This window comes from Uloborus diversus, chromosome 1, assembly GCF_026930045.1.
Source record: "Uloborus diversus isolate 005 chromosome 1, Udiv.v.3.1, whole genome shotgun sequence".
Taxonomy (NCBI): domain Eukaryota; kingdom Metazoa; phylum Arthropoda; class Arachnida; order Araneae; family Uloboridae; genus Uloborus; species Uloborus diversus.
In genome coordinates, this window is record NC_072731.1 from 216,004,616 (window position 1) to 216,024,668 (window position 20,053).

Here is a 20,053-nt window from a genome sequence, read left to right on the forward strand (position 1 = left end):
GAGTTTTGCCCCTCATAACAGGACGAAAAGTACCCTAAGTGTGATTCTGATGTATAAGCTATATTACTGTAAAGTTTCATTGAAATCCATTTAGTAGTTTTTGCCTGTGTGCCTCCCCCCCCCCCTTTTTTTGGGCAATCACGTTGCTTATTGCCATTATTTATTTATTTGCCATTTGACTGTTTTGAATTCCTATGATTTTATTTTCCCACCGCCTCCCTCTGCAGTACCACCATCGACCGGCCTCACGATGCTGCTCCTATAGCGAATACCGTCTCCAGGTTGAATCCATATTCTACACACACACACACACACATACACGCATACATACACGCATACATACACACATACCCACACACATACACAAACACCTACACACATACATACCCACACACTCATGCCTGCACACAGACACAAACACACACTCGTGATTGCGAAAAACATAATTTGAATTCCAAATGTCAAAATTCAAAAAAAAATTATTATTATTTTTTTTTTTGGAAAAATAACACTTGAAATAAAATGCACGAAGAAAAAAAGGAAACCATATGCTTCTTGTATTTTAAATATTGTAATAAAAATCATCAAGGACTGAAAAGAAGACTTTTTTTTTTTTTTTTTTTTTTTTTGCACCCTCAAACCTGTTTGCGACTTCGGTTTTTTCTTTTGGTTTTGTAGTGCCCCCGAACCTGTGCGCCTTCTTCTTCTTCTTCTTCTTCTTTTTTTTTTGGATGGAACTTGAAAGTAGAAAATGACTTTTTAGAAGTGAAAAATGTTTCATTTCCCGAAATTGCACATTACATCCAACTTATCTGAAATAAATGAAGCATACGTGATATTTTGTGCCTCTGCCGATTGTTTCTAAACTAAAAGAAAATAACCCTATTAACTAATGAACAATGTTTTATTGCAATCAAAATTCAAACGTTTAAAAATTACATCAGTAACTTTGCTTAAAATACACATCAAATGAAATGTTGAAAGGAGATTAAAAATACATTTGCTGAATGAATATTGCATACATTTAATGTTAGTTTTATGCCATTTTGAATAAATAATTGTTCAGTTTCTTTTCAAAATTATGGTCAACGTTGAAGATTGGCTACTTGTTTACTTTAATCCCTTATTCTACACACCAGCCAAATTACACTTCATTTGTCAAAATAACTTACAATGCAATTGAAACTTTTTTGCTGATATTTAATTTTTAAGTGTTAAATGACCCATAAACTAATACCGTTCGGCATTTTTCTTTCCTCTTTTATCTTCAGAAATGGTCGTAAATATGTGATAACAACAACACAGTATCTTGCTGTGGAATTAAAAAAGGTTAACCATAAAATATAGTATGGCACCTTCACTAAACACTATCTCAAATCTCACCACTACAAGTAAAACACACAAAACTTTCCAAATAAAAACGTTAAAAAAATATGATGCATGAAACAAGATGAATAACTGTCGAATCCAGTTTTAACGAAGTCCAAGGGACCGGTTAAACGAAATTTTGTTGAACCGAATTACGAATGTTGACTTTATTCTTATATAATTTGAGTTAAGGATGGCAGAAGCCTTGACTAAAACTAGATTTTCGCTGTAACTGAATTCGCTAAAACGGGATTAGACTGTATTTGAATTTGAAATGTACAAGAGACATGAAATGAAGAACATGGATGAAGGTTAGTTAACGAATGCAGCACAGATGATGGAACAAAAGGAATCAAAGTCAGGATTTTTCTATCTTTCAATAATATTTATAAAACGAAACAAAAAGGGGAGAGGGGGGATGGGAACTGATGCCAATGCATAATGCCAATAACTGTTATTGGCAAAATCAACCAGCTTTCTTCACTCCTTGTCAATAAATGGAATCGTAAAATCCCTTTCACATTGGAGGTCGTCTTAGTAGAGTCAGACTACAGATAAGAGTTTTTGGATCAATCCTTCAAAAATTTTTGCAACTGCCGATTTGAAATGACTAGAAATTTAGGCACTAGCTCAAGAAATTGTCAAACCAAGACCTTTTTTTTTTTTTCAATTTCCAGAGAATATCTTGCAAAATTTTTACCTTCCATCATCTGTGCTGGTATTCCTTGAAAAAAAAAAGAAAAAAAAAGATAACGTAAAGATTTCGATAATCTATCGGCGGCTGCATTTCGTCCGGTGTCGATTATCTTTTTTGATCATGTCAGACGCTTTTTCGGCGATCATAATGATAGGTGCATTTGTATTTCCAGAAACAATTGTTGGCATCACTGAGCCATCCACGACTCGAAGGTTCTTTATTCCTTTAACCCTGTAAAATAAAAAGTCACTTTTGAAATGTGTGCAATGATACTTAAATGAAGACAGTAAAATTGAACAATCGATTGGTTTTATATTTTACTAGTGGCACCCGCTCGGCTTTGCCCGTATATTTACAAATAAGGAATGATGAATTTCTCGCCAATTTGCTATGTTAATTTCCTCGCCCATGTTATGATAATTTGCTCTGTAAAATGTTCTTAAAATTAGAATAGAAAAAGAACATCGGCCGAAATGTCTAGGCGCTATGCGCGTCACAGAGATCCAGACATCCAGAGACAGACTTTCAGTTTTATTATTAGTAAAGAAATTTATAATTTCTGTGTGAATAATTTAACATATTGGTTTTTTAAGAGTGATACTTCAGATTCAGTTTTAAATGTATTGCATGAAAGACAGAAGTTCTTTTAGTCAATAGTTTATTGAAAGTAAAGTAATTTTAAATAATCAAATAGCTATTTAATGGATAATTTGCAACGTGCTGTCAAACATCCAATTCTAAGTAAATAAAATGTAGAGCAATGTTCAAAAAATTATTGAGCAATAAAATTTCCCGATTTTATTTTTTGAAGTTTTTACTGTTTCATTTTTGAATTTCGTTTTGTGATTCACGTCAGGTATTTAAAAATTTTAAGTTCTATATTGCAATTTCAATTTTTGAAAAATTAAAACAATTCGTAGTTGTTAAATTTTAAAGTAAAACTTATCTTATTGATGTTATTATTATTCTTATTATTAATTAATTGGACAAGTAACTTCCATTGCAACTAATTCTTTTTGTTTAATATTTTACACTTAAACAATCAAAGTTGGTAAAATTCCAAATGAAAACTTTATTTAACTTATGGATTTGGTCCTTCATTTTCAAAAATAACTTTTTGAAACTTTTTAATTTACTTTACACATTATTTACTTAGAGAAAAGTAATAATATATTATGTATAAAATAGCTTTAAAATTCCAAAAAAATACTTTATTAGTATATTTTATGAGTATTGATAATTTGTTACTACAGTAACATTATACTATGTTATAGAAAAATTAATGTTTAAATTATAAATAAAGTATTCTTACAATGAATATTAATGCGATGGGTAATCTTGCTTTTGAGCTCAAATTTTCTCAAATTTTGGTATCTTTGGAAACTGTATCGATGTTCTTTGTGTGGACGCTCAAACCCGAATGCCGTAATTATAATTTCTCCTGACACTTTTTTTTTCTTCGTGCGTGAATGTATTAAAGATGATATCCCCTTACGATTACTCTATGACTATGTAGGGGGGTGGGGCACAGATTGGAAACTACTGGATTAAGGACTTGAAAGCGGAATAATTGATTTTTAGGATGAGGCAAGCTCGGCTCCTGGGGTAGGCGGCAGATTTTAGGGGCGGTAAATTTCGAAGTTGAAATTTTTTTTGAAATGAAGTATGAATACATGTTTCAGCACTATAAGATTCATTGCTTCAATGCTAAAAAAAAAAATAATTTATAGTGTGTACCAGTGCTTGGGTATGCAAAACATAGTTCAGAATTTAACTAGAGATTCAATTTAATTTCAGAGGTGGCAATTTGCGTGATTTAAAAGTCTTTTGAAAATATTGATATATGTTTTAGTGCCATACGATGCACTACTTTAATGTTAAAAAAGACAATTTAAAGTGTGTATCAGTGCTTGGATATGCAAACCCAGTTATTTAACAAGAAACTCGCTTTAATTTTAAGCACTCTACTATTAATTTTATTTTGTTAACATATTATTTTATATTATTATTATCATCCAATGGGGTCGGGGGCAGCACTTGTCAACATCGCCTAGGGCAGCAGAACTAATAGAGCCGGCTCTGGGAGGAGGATACATTGATTAAATGTATTAAACACAATGGAATTTTGCATAGTCATATGTATCATAATATCACAAATGGCCATAAATTTCATGTTCATATTGAGAGCTCACCTTAGATGCGAGTCCAACACGGTGGTTCTGTCCCTTGGATCCCCCATCTTGCAAGTACCAACAGGATGATAAAGGGTGAACGTGTGTCGCAGAGCAACGCATCTTAAATACTCCTCAGAATACAAAGTCAAGTTGTCACAGCCTGGAAACTTGGTTTCGAACATTTTAGCTCCGATCTCTTTGAACGCATTAGTGTTGTTGACAATGTCGACGCATTCTTTCATAACTGTAAAAAGTACATAAGAAGGATTGGAAAAAGTGATAAACCAGCAACAATAATATTAGTGCAGGCTGTGGGGCCGTCCAAATATGAGTCAGTGAGAAGCAAAGGGATGTAAGTGGACATTTTCAAGTTTTGAGTAAAACGCGTTTAAAGATAACATCCTAGGTAGCCTTTCATTGAAATTTTTTTCTAAATCATGCTGTATAGCAGCAACTACTTGGGCTACTAGTACCTTCTCTTGCTCCAAGACAGAGGAGAGGTTCACCTACCATGTGTACTCTGGTTATCTCCTAATTTTTAATTTTGCCAATTACATCCTTTTGCTTCTCACTGCCTCATATGATGTCACGATTTGAGGGGGGAGGGGTCGTAAAATTACTGCAACAGTGGGGGAGGGAGGGGGTAACAAGAAGCGTGACATATTTTTTTTAATAACACTAATGCTTATGAAAAACAGTGTGGCGTGTGACGAGGGCCACGTCAGGGGAGGGGGAGGAGTGAGGTGAAGTATGAAATTTTGGGACAGAGGGGGGAGGAGATCAGTTTTGTTGTAAAAAAACTGTGACATCATTTATGGAGTCGTCGTGCTTGATCGATATAAAATGATAAATATGATGGAAAATAGAGAATAACTCAGTTTGCTGAAAAGGATATGTCGGTGAACGATTTAACAAAAAAAAAAGAATAATAATGATAATAAATTTGCTTCTTGATAAAATTATAATTGGAAAAAAAAAATAGTAAAATCAAGTAGAAATTAGTAAAATTAACGAAGAATAAAATAAATAACGTTAAAGAAACATTACAATCACAGAAATGAGGTTGATGGTTTTCAAAATCGAATTGAATAGCAAAATGACAAAAAATTTTACATGATTGAAAAGACGGTGAAAAAAAAATCGTGAACTAGGAAAGGAGAAAAAAGAAAAAGAAACCTTTTTGCTTCGTGCGGAAACTGAGTATGATTGAAACGATGCGCAAAGCTCAAAATAAATCACATACAGGGTTACAAAATAAATAAATAAATTTAATAAGTGAATAAAATGAAGTGAGCTTTAGAGTTAAATCTAACTGAATTTCGTATCTTTATACACTGATAAAGAGACTACTTGTAACCCCGAAAGCGTGTATGAATTTTATTATATTTATTCGAATGTAATGAATGTTAACATTGAATTAAATTCAATGAATCAATGACTTATCATAAACACAGTTAACTAATAGTTCTGTAATTACTCGGAGGACATAATCAATACAAACAATTTAGTTGATAACGTATGGCAAAACAGCACGTAAATGATGTATTTAACAGATTTTTTAAAAATGATTCTAAAATGATGCATAAGCAAGGTACGAACAAATATTTTTCAGTCAAAGACAGGAATAAGCAAAGTAAGTGATGAATGACACAGGAATATGTTTGAAACTGAATTTAATATACTTTGCACATAAAGGGTCAACTAGAAAAACAAACTAAGTCCACCTTTTAATGAATTCTTTGTTTTATGTTTTATTCCTTCTTTTTAAAACATAAATGTTAATTTTAAGCAATCTAATATTAATAATTAAATCCTATTTTATCAAAATTTGTACATAAAAATTTTAACTTCCATTTGAAATTGTCAATTCAATAGTAGTAAACGTACATTTTCGTTTTATTCGAAGATTGAACATCGGCCACCTTTCAATGACCCCTTCCATATTTATCAGTAACCGGATCTTCAAATTTAACATATAAAACAGTAGATATAATTAGAATTGAACAAAGATAATGCAAAAGTGCTAAACTTCAATAAAAAGTAATACAAGGAAACGGAGATACATCGTAGTAACTCAAGCTGTTGTAAGTATTTAAAAGCCGATTCTAAAAAAAAGATTACCTTCTACAAGCAAGTCTAAGTCTTCTCTGTATTCGAAGAGGTTGGGGTCAATCAAAGGATGCTCATGGGGATCAGTGGATTTCAGTCGAATCGTGCCTCTGCTCTTGGGTCGAAGATTGCATGGGAAAAATGTGAAGGTATTCTTTCCCGTGTATGGAGCATACACTTCTCGGTAAACCTAGGAGAAAAAAAAACAGGTTCTTATATCGTCACTTTTTACAGCAAAAGTTATTGTAGTCTGGTTCTGACAAGTTGACTTTCGAGCGCTAGATGCTTAAAGGATTCTATTTAATTAATTAAGGGAGAAGAACTGTTTGCGTAGCAGATACGTTGTTGGCATTGTGCTGATCAGCAGGGCCTGATTACTGAATAGGCCAACGAAGCCGTGGCATAGGGCCCTCGATATTTAGGGTCTCCCAAATGGCTGAAATTATTTTAGTCTATGGCTAAAATTGTTTCAGTCAATGGCTAAAGTAAGAAAAGTTTGGATGCAGGGGGCCCCACAAAAAGTATTCGACCTAGGGTCCCTCGATATCTTAATCGGGCTCTTCCGATCAGGCCCAAAAATGGGGGGGGGGGGGGTCAAGGGGGATTTATATTATTTATATGTAAGTGGGCGTGGTTTCTTTTTTTTTTTTTGCCATAATTTACCTTTAGTATATACTTGTTGCCCCCTGGGAAATTGACGGGTCTGGTGCCAATCTAAGAATTACTCTCCTTGCAACCCATACATAAATGAGCTCGTCCAAGGCCTAAACATATTTTTAGCAAAGCCAGACAATGCTTGATTTTAACCTTACTTTTACAATTCATGCTATTTTTTCAACTTTTTCTTCTTAAAAAAATAAGAAAAACTGAATTTACAGTCGAAAAAATAAAAATTCCACATACCAAAATAAGGATAATGATAATAATAATCATAGTCATAAACATCTGCGCTTTTCCAATTTATTTAATGAAGTACAGTTGGTTCTCTGTTTAACGCGACGCTCTATTTAACAACTTTCTATTTTAAGACGACTTTTCACGGTTTTGAATGCTTTTCCCCTTGAAAGTCGTTAGAGAGCCAACTGTATTTATTTCGAAAGTTTTATTGTTTTTTCTTTTTTTTCCTTCCCTTTTTCTATTTCTTTCATATGGTGTAGAGATGGCGTATCACTAAGTGGCACGTGACCAAAGCAAGGTTGCCTATTTCCTCACAAGAGCAATTGCCTGCCTCCCAAAATGCTAGCATCCCTTTCAAAGAGAGAGAAAGGCAACTTAACCCCCCCCCCCTCTAAAAATTTTAATGGCGCAATTTGCGCCATGGATTCTCTTCACGTGCACCCTTGACCAAAATATAATGTTCAGTAGAACCTCATTAATCTGGACTAGTACTGTATCCAGGTAGTCAGAAAGAATGAAAATACGGATTAAACCCCAGGTACATTTACTGTACACATTAAAAATTGTATTTTGAATTTAAAAGAATGAAATAAAAATTGCATAAGAGAAAAAAAGCAAAAACACGTTTTTTTTTTTTTTTTTTTTTTTTTTTTTGTTCTTACTCGCCTTTTATTTATACAGTACATACATCTAGATGGCTATCCGGATAAAGTGAAGTCCGGTTTAATGAGTTTCGGATTAATGAGGGTTTTCTGTCAGAAAAACTTATTTTCATTATCTTTTCATTCCTTAGCCAGATTACGGCAAGTTTTCAGAAGAAAAAATTTTTTTTTCAACAGATGAGGTGGGCGGGGGAAGGGGGGGCGTTGTAAGGATCATTAAAATCTGCGTCAGGTTTTAATTACATTTATTTACCATATTTTAGGGAAACACGTGACAGGCCTTAACTCTTTTAATTTGCCGATTTCGTATTGTCAGTACTACTACACATGAAATGCAATTTAATTTTATACACTACCTCATCTGTCATTCCAACAGTCCTCTTCAAGATCTGGCCATAATCACTAGCAGGAGAACCTGAAGCCATGTGAATCTCAACATCCGGCCAGTCCAAGTCAGCATTGTTGAATTTTGTGTTGACGTAGGCCATGCCTTCAATCCCTGAAAAGCTGGTCAGAGGACCTGTCAGGAAAACATTACGTTATCTTTTTAGAACTCTGTCAGAATTTTTTTTTTTTTGGAAAGATAGTTTTCTTACTTTAAACTAGATACATTTTCTGCAAAGATAGTTTTTCGGTACATAAAGAAATTTTGGAAGAATTTTGAAAGAAAAAGGATTGAAAAACATGCAGAAGTCAAATGTCTTTGTCCGTTTACTAAATGTCGAAGGGTTCCTCCAATCTGAAAAAATAGGGCCTTTTGTTAATTTTTAGGGCTTTTGACTACTAAATATGGCTTTTACAGGGGGTCCCTACAAACAATACTTGAAAATAGGGCCTTTATAAGACTTTTTGAAGGCCCGTGAGAACTCTGTAAAAAGCAACAAGATGATATAAAAAGAAATTAAGAATTCAATAAAAAAGAAAATTTATAGGAGGAAATCATAATTTAGAGTTTTGAAAGCTTTAAGTACTAACAAAAAAAATTAAAAATCCGCTAAAATGTTCCCAAAGAAAACTGCCTCTACAAACTAAGTGAAAATAAATGCGTAAAATTCTGTGCGTGAATTTATTGTGAAACAAAAAGTTAAAGAGAATTCATTTCATTAAACTCCATGAAATTAAAATCGAAACCGAAGTTTCAAATTAGAAGGGGGGGGGGGGATCAGTGATAAAATTTTTTTATCTACTTCCTAAAAAAATTTCAAATACTCATAGCTAGTTTTGGAGGCTCAGCGACGGTTGAAGCTAAAACTTAATATTTTTTATAAACACAAGTTTTCTACTCAAGTTCAAAAACCTACCTTTTCCTTCTTGCTTAAATTTTTCAAGATTGAGAGGATTAGTTATTTGTCCTAATAGCAAAGGCTCGGCTTTTGTAGCTTCGAAGTTCAGAGAGGTCGTACCAACATGATCTTGTAAATTATCACCAACAGGCAAGTCAGCAATGACAGGTATCTGCAAATTAAACGTGAGTTTTATAATGTGTTCCTTGTTCCGGAAGAAAGAATAATTGCTCATTAGGGTGGTTCAAAAATGCATGTAAAGAAAAAAAAAAGTTTCTCCTAGATAACAGTACACCCCTCAATATTTTTAGACTTGTGGATAGTAATGTACTGGAAGAATTTTAGCTTCCTATTTCAACTGGAAGAGGATGCTCAACCCCCTCCTCCAAGCGTCATAAGAATGGGGAGTGGGGGTTAAAAATACATGGAACTGAAAAAAAAAGCTACATATTATAATATACACTAGCAATATGTATATATATTGCAATAAAATAATTATTTACAAAAAAAAAAAAAAACGGCTGGGGAAATGTTTCTAAAATTGTGGCATTTTCTACTTTACGGCTAATGTTTAATTAAGGAGTCATTGGGCATCCTCTCAAAATTTGAGTAAGAAGCAACTTTTGCAGCATAATATTAGTAAGTCTAAGAAAATAGGGGGTGTCCTGGACTTTAGCTGAAAAAAAGTTTTTTTTTTTTTTTGAACCATCCATGCACATGCTCTAACTATAAATTCGACAAAACATGCTTCTTACATTTAGTTCTTCTAAATGCTTTCGTGGACCAATGCCGGACAACATCAGTAGCTGAGGAGAGTTAATTGTACCGCCAGACACGATAACTTCTTTTCTCACTCTAACATCATATTTCTGTCCATTAATTTCAAATCTGACTCCATAAGCGTCCTTCTTTGTGTTGATTAGAACCTGGAAGGAAAGTTCATATGAATTCTAAATTTTTTGAGACATGATCTTTGATAAAACATACTTAAAATTCACTAAAACGTTGTTACATATTCTCGTGATGTCAAATACTACTCTGTGATGATTTTAAATAAATAAACCAGCGTTTATAACGTACAAACAGCAATAAAGTTGTAGGCATGCGTTTGGGAACCTTACAAGATACTATTTTTACTTCCTTTTACAAAAAAATCAAGTATTGTATTCGCGAAAAAATTTTCATTCAAAAATCAACCTTAATTTCCATTTTTCTCACCCCCGAATAAATGTTGAGGTTTATTTTCGACTCGACCACACGTGTATAAGTGCTTAAGAACGTATGGACGTCCGAAATATCCATTTTGACGATTCCTGAGGTAATTACAACGTGTTTTCTTGTGAAGTCTGTATGTAAGTATGTATGTGCGTTTGTGCGTATGTATGGCGCATAACTCAAGAACGGTATGTCCTAGAAAGTTGAAATTTAGTACGTAGACTCCTAGTGGGGTCTAGTTGTGCAACTCCCCTTTTGGTTGCATTCAGGTGTTTCTAAAGTGGTCTTTTGCCCCTTTTTTGAGGGAAATCATTGTTAATTTCGATGTAAACTCAAGTGGTATTACAATTTGGCGGACACTTGGCAATATATCGCCAGTCTTATGGTCACTAACTTGGCGACAAATTTGGTGGTTTTTTATTTTTTTTAAATCTGGTTTCAATTTGGCCACTATTGGTGATATTTAGAGAGTAAACTATTGAATCACATTAAAATTGCCAATAATGGGAAAATGATATTAAATTGGAGTAAAAGGAAGTCATGTGATGACATTATGACTTAATATTTAGATATAATGACGTTTAGGGATAAGCTAAGATATTTGGCACACTCATGTTTGTAGTGTTCTAGTTATCACTATTTTTAAATACACATCGGAACAGGGTTGGCAAAAACTAGGGTTTTCAAAAAAAAAAAAAAAAAACGCAAGGACCCAGGGTTTTTTAGATTTAAAAAACCCCCATAGAGTTTTTTGTCTTTAAAAGGGAAAAGGTGGGACAATTGTAGGGAAAGCTTCTAAAAGTCTATTTTTCAGAAAGAAATATGTTTAACTGAAAAAAGTTATGAACATTACTAATAATTATTACTGTAAATACTGCACACAATATACTTTATGACGTTTCAGAAAGCTGATGTCAAGAAAATGGAGTAAATCAACTTTTTCCTTCAATGTGAGATCTTGAGTGTTTTTCTTTAGGATGTACTATGCATGACCTGAAAATGTGCTGATAAAATCGAAGCAAAATCGCACGAAATAGCAAGATAATACCTAGATGTAACGTAGGAAAGTAAGTATATTGGTGTATTCAAATTGGACAGTACAATGCATTTATAAAAGCTATTGAAGGTCAATGCTTTTTAATTTTTTATTTTTAATGTCTGTAGTGAAGAACAAATAAATAATAAGTTTAAATTATGAACGTATTTACAAAATGTAATTATTTTATTTAAAACTTCTCAAAAATCTTTAACAACCCAAAAGTGAGTTAAATTATGGGGTTTAAAAAACATTGAGTCCAATTCAGCCTATCCTGCATCGCACACACACACACACAAGCCCAACACCATCAAAACTCCCTTCGCCCAGGTTCTGCATTTGCGCTTTGTGTCAAAAGATGGCATATTTAAAGCAAAGCTTAGTCGATGTATGTAGTTTGAAAAGCCCTACATAATCCATTTTGCAATGATAATCTTTTTATTTCTATGTCAACTCAAAGACCCCTCAAAACCAAGAGCCCCCACTAAAAAGTGAAAAATACCCCTCAAAACACCCCCCTCCTAAAAATTTCAATGGCGCAGTCTGCGCCCTAACCTTTTCTAGGTGACTCACCCCTGACATATTACCACTTTGGTAAAAGAAGTCATTTTGTTTAAGAAAAAAGGAATTAAAGACGAAATCCCGAATGACTTTAGAAAACGTACCTTTGTAACGAGTGCGTTGTTAACGATGTGTAAATTCTTTCGATTTTGAGCAGGTATCAAGAAAGCCTTGGCAGTACTGCATCTCCGTCCATTTCTTAGTGTGCCTTGAATACGAGAAAATCCTAAAAAGAACAGGAATAAGTATTTTTTCTTAATGAATCAAATGAAATGGATGAATAAATAGTTTCAAAAAGTGCAAAGTTCAACATATCGTAATCTAGTTGGTTTGATTATAAATATATACAAACGGTACGCCAGTTTTAGTTAATGCAAAATGCATAACATCTGAGCATTAATCCTTAATGCATCTGTGTGAAAATTATTTTACTAATTTCATTATTCGAAAAAAAAAAAAAAAAATCTGCGTTAAAAATAGTTAAATGGTTTTAAACATTGTTAAGATATCACTATCGTTTAAAACGTGTAAATTGATAAACAAATCCGACTTTTGATAAAAAAAAACTAACCAATAAACTGTGATATAAATGCTCACCTGTTTGTCTATTTCCATTGATGTCCCTGTATTCATACCCTCTTTCGGCAGCGGCTTTAGCGAAAGCATGCATCAAAGTACTGTTGTACTGGGCGCTTTGAACAGTGAGATATCCTCCCTTGTGATGGAAGACTATGGTAAAATATGAAATATAAATAGAAAAGTTGAAACAGCTTCTGATATTAAAGATAAATTCACTTTATTTATTCAAATATATTTTTTTACGATTAATTTAAAATAAATGAGTATTTGTAAATTTTAAACCATTGAAAAATTATATTTATTCATTTTAATGGATTACATTTAATTAATTCAAATGAACATTCTTATAACAAAATCGTACATCTTCAACAAAAGCCTAAAATGTTTTAAGTTTTAATGCATACTTAACTGTAATTTTCTTAAAAACACTATGAAATGCATTCTATTTTATGAGAATTACTAATACGCAAAATCAAAGAAAAGAGTAATAAGACTGTAGCAGCAATATTACGCGATAGTGAAGAGGATTTTGAAGGAAGCGTCAAGTCAACCTCTACTTTACATAAATGGCTGGTGCACAAAAGAAGGGGGAGGAGGATTAAAATGATGCAGAGTTACGGAGGTTAGATATTTCTGGATTTCAACGTCATTAATAATAAAATTTACGGAAAATGGCCACAACAGACCGCTTTCCTTCAATTCTAAGTAAAAGTATAATTTTTATGAAATGACTAGGTAAAACTATAAAACAAGCACTTAATGAGTCCCATCTTCTTTTTTAAACACTTGACTCATTTTTTGATTGATCATTAATTTTGAACTTAGAAAAATAGAGGGGCAAGGCGCCTTTCGTTTTGGAAGAGAGGGGCAATTGCCCCCCCCCCCTCCTTGCCCCACGAACGAGCTACCTATGCATAATCATCATTAAAACTCACAGGAAATGATTCTAAAGATGACGAAATACGGATAATATGAAAATTAATTACTGAACGAAGAATGAAGCAGACAAAAAGGAACTTAAATATACGGTACTATTATTCATGAGTTCCGGATCAGTGTTATCTTCAGATTTCAGAAAGTAAGGTAGAACATCTTTCCAGGCCCAACCTCTGGCGCCATTTTTTGCCCATCTGTCATAGTCTCTCCTGTTACCCCTGACGTACATGAAGAAATTCAGAAGACTGGTGCCGCCAATTCCTTTTCCTCGAGGCCATGGTAGTTGCTGGAAGAAAAAAAAAATTGTAATGTAGCTAATAAACATGAAAATAGAAAACGCCATATTTATTTTGAAGATATATATATATATATATATATATATATATATATATATAGATAAATCCTTCAAAGAAAAAGGGTAGACCGCCCAGAAAATGAGAAACTCTTTTTCTATATGAAACTAATTTTTCTTAAAAAATAAAGTTTCGAAACATTTCTCTTAAATGAATGAGCAGTAGTCACTTTCTTCTCTTCATTTCCAGAAAGAAAACTACTAGAAAATGCTGTTTGTAGTTTGTCTATTGATTCAGGGTGTTCATTCACTGGGCTGGTGCACTCCCCCCCCCCAAAAAAAAAAACCTGTGGTAGAACTGTAAACGTTCTCCCAAATCTATAAAAAATTATTACATATGTCATCTAAAATGTTTTTGTTGACATGTGCCAAATGCTACAAGTTTTAACGATGCTATGAATTTTCGAAAATGAATTTGCGCATAGACGGCTGGTGCGCCAAAAAAGCAGGGGGTTAGAGGAGACCGAGGAGAGAGAGAGAGCGGAGTTTAGGCGAGGGGAGAGTGCCTTTACAGTTGACTTTTTTTTTTTTTGGAAAATTAGGCTGTATTGTTGTATTTTAACGGCATCATTGATTAAATAATCTTTCAAAAAAATTCGGGACTTGCCTTAAAAAACTGGATGGACGACCGCAACTATTTCCAATTCTAAGCTCCGTTTTAATATTATGAAAATAATAACGCGAGAAAAATATAAAGCGCACACTTATTAAGTCAATTGTTCTTCAACGCGTGAATTCATCAATACTAGTTTTTTTTCAGATCGAACTATAATTTTGAACTTGAAAAGTGGAGGGGAAAGGCTCTTTAATTTGAAAGTGAGGGAATTTATCACACTTTTCAACGGATAAATTTCACTCATAAAATAAATCAGGACCTGTTGGATACTTTTTGAAGAGGAAAATTAAATGATTTTTAAAATATGTGTTTGTGTTACGACACGAACTTATTGAAAATAAACTGCATTTTCGACATTATTTACACATCCTTTAGGATATCTTTGACTGGATTGACTCACATGATTGTCGTAGCCGAGCGCCCCTTTTTTCTGGGGCACCGTCTTGTACTGCCAGTCCATATCCGTCAATTGCAAGAGGAATGCAGCAGCAGGGACTTCGCTGATCGGATCCGTGGTGCCTCCAGCTTCCAAAAGCAGGACCGTCACACAGGGATCTTCTGACAGGCGGGATGCAACAACTGCTCCTGCTGATCCAGCACCCACTGGAAATGAGAAGTAACAAAAAATTAGTTGGAAAAAACATTGATTGGATAGTCAGATATTTTGCCGAATCGTCAGATAAAATTTGCCGAATAAGGAAATTTTTAGAAGCTTTTGGGGCAAAGGAGTCGTATTCGAGGGCTTGGAAATCCCAAGAGTCGGAGTAGCAGTCTTACTATACACTGCAATCTATATACATAAATGGCTACTTCTGTATGTATAAACTTCAAAACTACTGAACAGATTTTAACCATTTTTTCACCTCAGATAGCTACATTATCAAGAAGCAAAATAGGCTATAATTTATTTCTAAAAAACTTAGTAGTTTTAAAAAGTTATGATGGACAACAGTAAATTGCATATAATTTCCCCATTAAATGATTAAATATAAAACCCATTGTTACAAAAATTCGTTGCCTTACAACATCAATATTAAGAGTAATCATAATCAAAATTTTAAATCACAGCTTCTCCGGAGTAAAAATGACTTTAAAGTCATTTAAACATTTAAACTCTACTTTTCCACAGTGATCTTTGTTTTTTTTAGTTCATATTTTGGAAATTCTTCAAATTTTTATATGCTTAAATGTTGTCCTTTCGGTTTCTAACTGAATACTATTTCGTTTTTTATACTTATTGCTATTTTACTTTTATGGGTAAGGAAGAAGCTCGATTTTTAATCATGTCAAAGCGGTGTGTTTTGAGTTTTTTCAGTTAAAACAGAAAACGAATGAAAGTAGCGATTGTTTCTCACAAATATCATAGACCCAGGCAACGCCGGATATTTTTACTAGTATCTTCATAAAAACAAGACAGAGGTTTTACTATTTTCACTAGAGATAAGAATACAGAATTTAATTTCAACAAAAATACGTAAATTCCTTCAAAAAATGTTTTGTGAAAAAATTGATCACGTGCAACTATTATTTTTAGCATTTTAGTAAAGTAGCAAAAAATTAATTTCAATGTATATGTTTTGTTTTAAGATATTCGATTAGATTACATAAGGAGCAAAACAATCGTAATTCTTTCCTCAGAAATGGTTTTGCAGTTCCTGCTTTTCACAATTAATTTTCGTTCGCGTGTTTCTCAAGGTCAATACGCAGTAGAGTTACATATTCGCTTATTTGCACGCATTTGGAATGTTCTTGTATTTTGACAGAAATTAGGGTTTTGAAGAAAGCGGTTGAAACAGACATTAACTGTGTTTCCCAATACGTTTTAGAATTTACGTAGTATAATAAACGAAAGGTTTGCGCTCAAAATAAACAAAATTTATTCTTGTTACTAAATGGTTGAATATTTTAAAACTTGTATAACAAATTTTGAAACTTAAAAAATATCTTCTTTATTTTGTATCAGAAAATTCTTAACATCATTTTCGAGTTATTTATTGACAAGTGAAAACCATTAAAACTTACTTTAACTAAACAAGCTGCTATGAAAATTTTTATCTTTGCGTAGAAATATCGTATTGTTCTGTGGGAACAATACATATTTTTACGCAAGGGGGGGGGGGGGGAGAAATAGTGGGTCAAAGGGGAATGGCAAAATATTTTCCGTTTATGAGCATTAGCTATCCAAAAATATTTCAACTAATTTCTTAAACATGTGGTTGATTACAGTCACAAAATAAATAGCTATAACGACCAATAAAAATAAGAAGGTAAGTAACTTTCAAAATTTGATACACATACTGTAATATTTTATGGTTTATCAAAAATATTATAAAATGATAAAGTTTTTGTAATATGTAATTAACATTTTAAGTATCAAATGAGATCCACTGCAGTCCAGTGCAGTATTCAGTTAATATTAGGCATAATCTGATTTTAAATGTTAAATGTTTGTCTCAAGTGCACGTGCGGTAAAAGCAAAATAGTTCATTTCGTTTAGTTAACTTATCCATTCTTTTATTAAATCACTTACGTATTCATTCATTAATTAATTTACCTTCCTTTGTTCATTAGTTCACTTATTTATTCATTCACATATTCTTATTCATTCAATGTTTTATTTTCTTTTTAATTTTTTCTCACACATTAATTAATTATTGTTAGTTTACTGTTTCATTGTTTATTTATTAATTTTTTGAAAAAAATTTCTAATAATCAAATAAAAAAATAGTTCATTAGAAAAACATTTTATTTCTCTTTCTCACTTTGCCTCAAGCAAAAAAAAAAAAAAAAAAAAAGGTCTCCCCCTTTTTTTAAGGTACAAATTTGCTATCAAAAATTTAAAATAATAATATTTTAATATGAGCTTTAATAAAAATATTTTTCTTTCTTTATGGATCGCAATTTTGAAAAATAATTTAGTTTTTTTTTTTAATGATAAAGTGTTTTAAATTAACATTTTAAGTATTGATTGAGATCTACTGAAGTTCAGTGCAGTACTTATTCAGTTAATATTAGGCATGATCTGATTTTAAATATTTAACACAATTTGTCAAGTGCACGGTGCACGTCAGGTAAAAGTTCATTTTGTTTGGTTTACTTATTTATTCGTTTATTAAATCGTTTACACATTCATTTATGAATTAATTTACATTCCTTCATCCATTAGTTCACTTACATATTAATTAATTCATTTTTTATTTATTTATTTCTATTTCTTTTTTTTTAATTTATTTTTTCTCACTCATTCATTGATTAATATTAGTTCATTGTTTCATTTTTTATTCACCCATTTTGTAAAAAATATTTCATTAAAAATTTTTTATAGTTCACTTTGCCCCTATCAAAAAAGAAAAAAAGAACATTTTCCATTTTTTTTGAAAGTACAAATTTACTGTCAAAAATTAAAATATTGTTTCATTACAAGTGTTTTTGTTTAACACATTGTTCTTTATTTATGTACTGTTAATTTTCAAAAAGAAAAAACCAATTTGTCCATTTTAAAAAAGGTAAGTTATCTATTTTACTTTGCCTCACATTCCTCTATATGCAATATTAGTAAAATCAAAGGCTTCATTCTATAAAAAGTTAATGTACTAATGCGTTAATCATATCAACTCTATAAATGATAAATAAACCATTTCCAAGTGAAATTATTAAATAATAATAATAATAATAATATCATAATGAATGAGTAAATAAATAGCAAAAACAATGAATTCTAAAAAAATTTTAGTTAAAAAATTTTGTTTGTAAATGAGTGGGTTTCAGAAATTATAGCACTTGTTAAACATTTTTTTTTCTCTTCCTGGGAAAAAATATAGATTATTTTGAAGCTTTGGGAATAGAATTCAGTTATATTAAACTGAAACTTATAAATAAAATGCATAACAACTCTTGGAGCTCATGAGAATAATATCGGCCCAGTAAGTTTCAACTGAAGAAAAGAAATCAATAAGCAACTAATAATAAGAATCAATAAAAATGAATCTATCTTCAAGCGTTCAAAAAATGCGGGTCCTAAATATTAGCGTATGGTCCGAAAATAGTGAATGAGAAATGGAGAAATATAAAGACGGGGCGGGGAGGGGGATAAATTACTAATATATTAAAAGTAAAAAATAACAAATAAAATAAAAAAAATCGAATTAAAATACAACAATAAACGAATAAATAATTTAAAAAAACTGCAGCAGGACAACGAATGAATATACATATAGCATCACCGAAAAAAAAGTCATATTTTCTTTCTTGAGATAGCTAGCTACTCATAAGAAGGAAAAAAAAATGTAACTATAAATTGTAATGCTCTGTCACAAAGCTTTTCACACGTACAATTTCTTTAATGTTTTTGAAAATTTGGTCCATCCCACTGCATTCCTTGCGGATAGTTTCGTACAAACCGGGAGCTCTAATATGTGAATGAGAGATGGTAGGAGCTAAAGGTAAATTCTAAAAAACTGGTTTACACTGAGATAAGTGACACCAGTGTAATTACGAACCTAAACAACGCAAAAGTTTTAGTCACAAATTATTAAATAAAAATTATTTTCCCATTTCAGTTAAAGAAAAATATTTTTATGGCAGGAAAATTAACACTTCTCCACAAATTCTGAAAATCTATTATTTCCTGAAAATTTGGCACTTATCCGAGAATCCGGGAACAGTTGCGTATTTCACCAAAGAATATTTTTAAAAAAAATGTTGCCTACATGTCTACTCACCAATAATGATGTTCATTAATGGTGAGTCACCAATAATGAAGCATGATAAACAATTTTTATGGCAGGAAAATTTACTTTTTTCTACAAATTTTGAAAACGTTATCATTTTCTGAAAAAGAGGAGCTTATTAGAGTACCTGGGAACGGTTTTTTTATTTCACCAAAGAATGCTTTAACAATTGTCTACTCACCAATAATGTAGTCATAAACAGGATCAAAAGTATTGGAAACCTTCGGACAATACTGGAAATTCGTCCCGATTCCAAGGAAATAATACAGCAGACGAACCGGGTTATTCTGCATGATGTCGATGTTGTTGAAGATTCAAACCTTCTAATATGAAACAAACTAAATAACTAAACTCTAACCCACAGCACGGGGTGGTAAATGTTATGAGTTGCGTTGGGAGATCACCTGCTTATATAGTCTTTTACAGAGGGAGAGAAGAAGGTGAGGATAAAAGGTAAAGAGAGCTTACAAGGGGATGGGGGTGTGTCCAGTTGACAGCATGAATAGGAAAAAGGGAAGACGGAGGGGAGAGTTTAGGGGCTGTAGATAAAGAATCGCGCGTGCCAGCGGTCATTTAGTGGTCAGTGTGAGAGTGACCTCTGAAAAGGTCAGCGTTTAGTCACGTCACCTGGATTCTTGAGAGCAAAAAATGATTAAGGGGTGCTGTATTTTTTAGCAATGTTATTTTAGAAAACTGGATCAAAAATTTATTTTGCTCTCTTTTTCTTTATCGTTTAAGGCAAAAGTTGAGAGCTTTTGTGGAGTTTTATGCTTTGCTATTTCTTTAAAAGGTAAAGGTAGAAATTTTGCTAATTCATATTTTATAGTCTCTTGAGAGA

At 32.3% G+C, this 20,053-nt stretch overlaps 1 protein-coding gene across 1 annotated transcript; it reads right to left on the bottom strand.

Moving 5' to 3' along the window:
• Positions 1-2,139: 2,139 nt before the first annotated feature.
• LOC129218686 (glucose dehydrogenase [FAD, quinone]-like) lies at positions 2,140-19,508 on the bottom strand. Its single transcript, XM_054853011.1, has 11 exons — positions 19,397-19,508; positions 14,886-15,088; positions 13,614-13,803; positions 12,600-12,731; positions 12,107-12,228; positions 9,946-10,116; positions 9,209-9,362; positions 8,264-8,427; positions 6,361-6,538; positions 4,258-4,483; positions 2,140-2,296 (listed from the first exon to the last, which is right to left on the bottom strand). Exons 1-11 carry the CDS (start codon positions 19,506-19,508, stop codon positions 2,140-2,142), a joined length of 1,809 nt encoding a protein of 602 aa, XP_054708986.1.
• Positions 19,509-20,053: the final 545 nt, after the last annotated feature.

Excerpts from the sequence above, each read along its gene's own strand:
- LOC129218686 (XM_054853011.1), bottom strand. The coding sequence starts at position 19,508 with ATGCAGAATAACCCGGTTCGTCTGCTGTATTATTTCCTTGGAATCGGG. Across the intron at positions 15,089-19,396 it reads TGTTTATGACTACATTATTG|TGGGTGCTGGATCAGCAGGA; the intron begins GTGAGTAGACAA and ends TCTCATTTCCAG. Across the intron at positions 9,363-9,945 it reads AGCATTTAGAAGAACTAAAT|ATACCTGTCATTGCTGACTT; the intron begins GTAAGAAGCATG and ends TTTAATTTGCAG.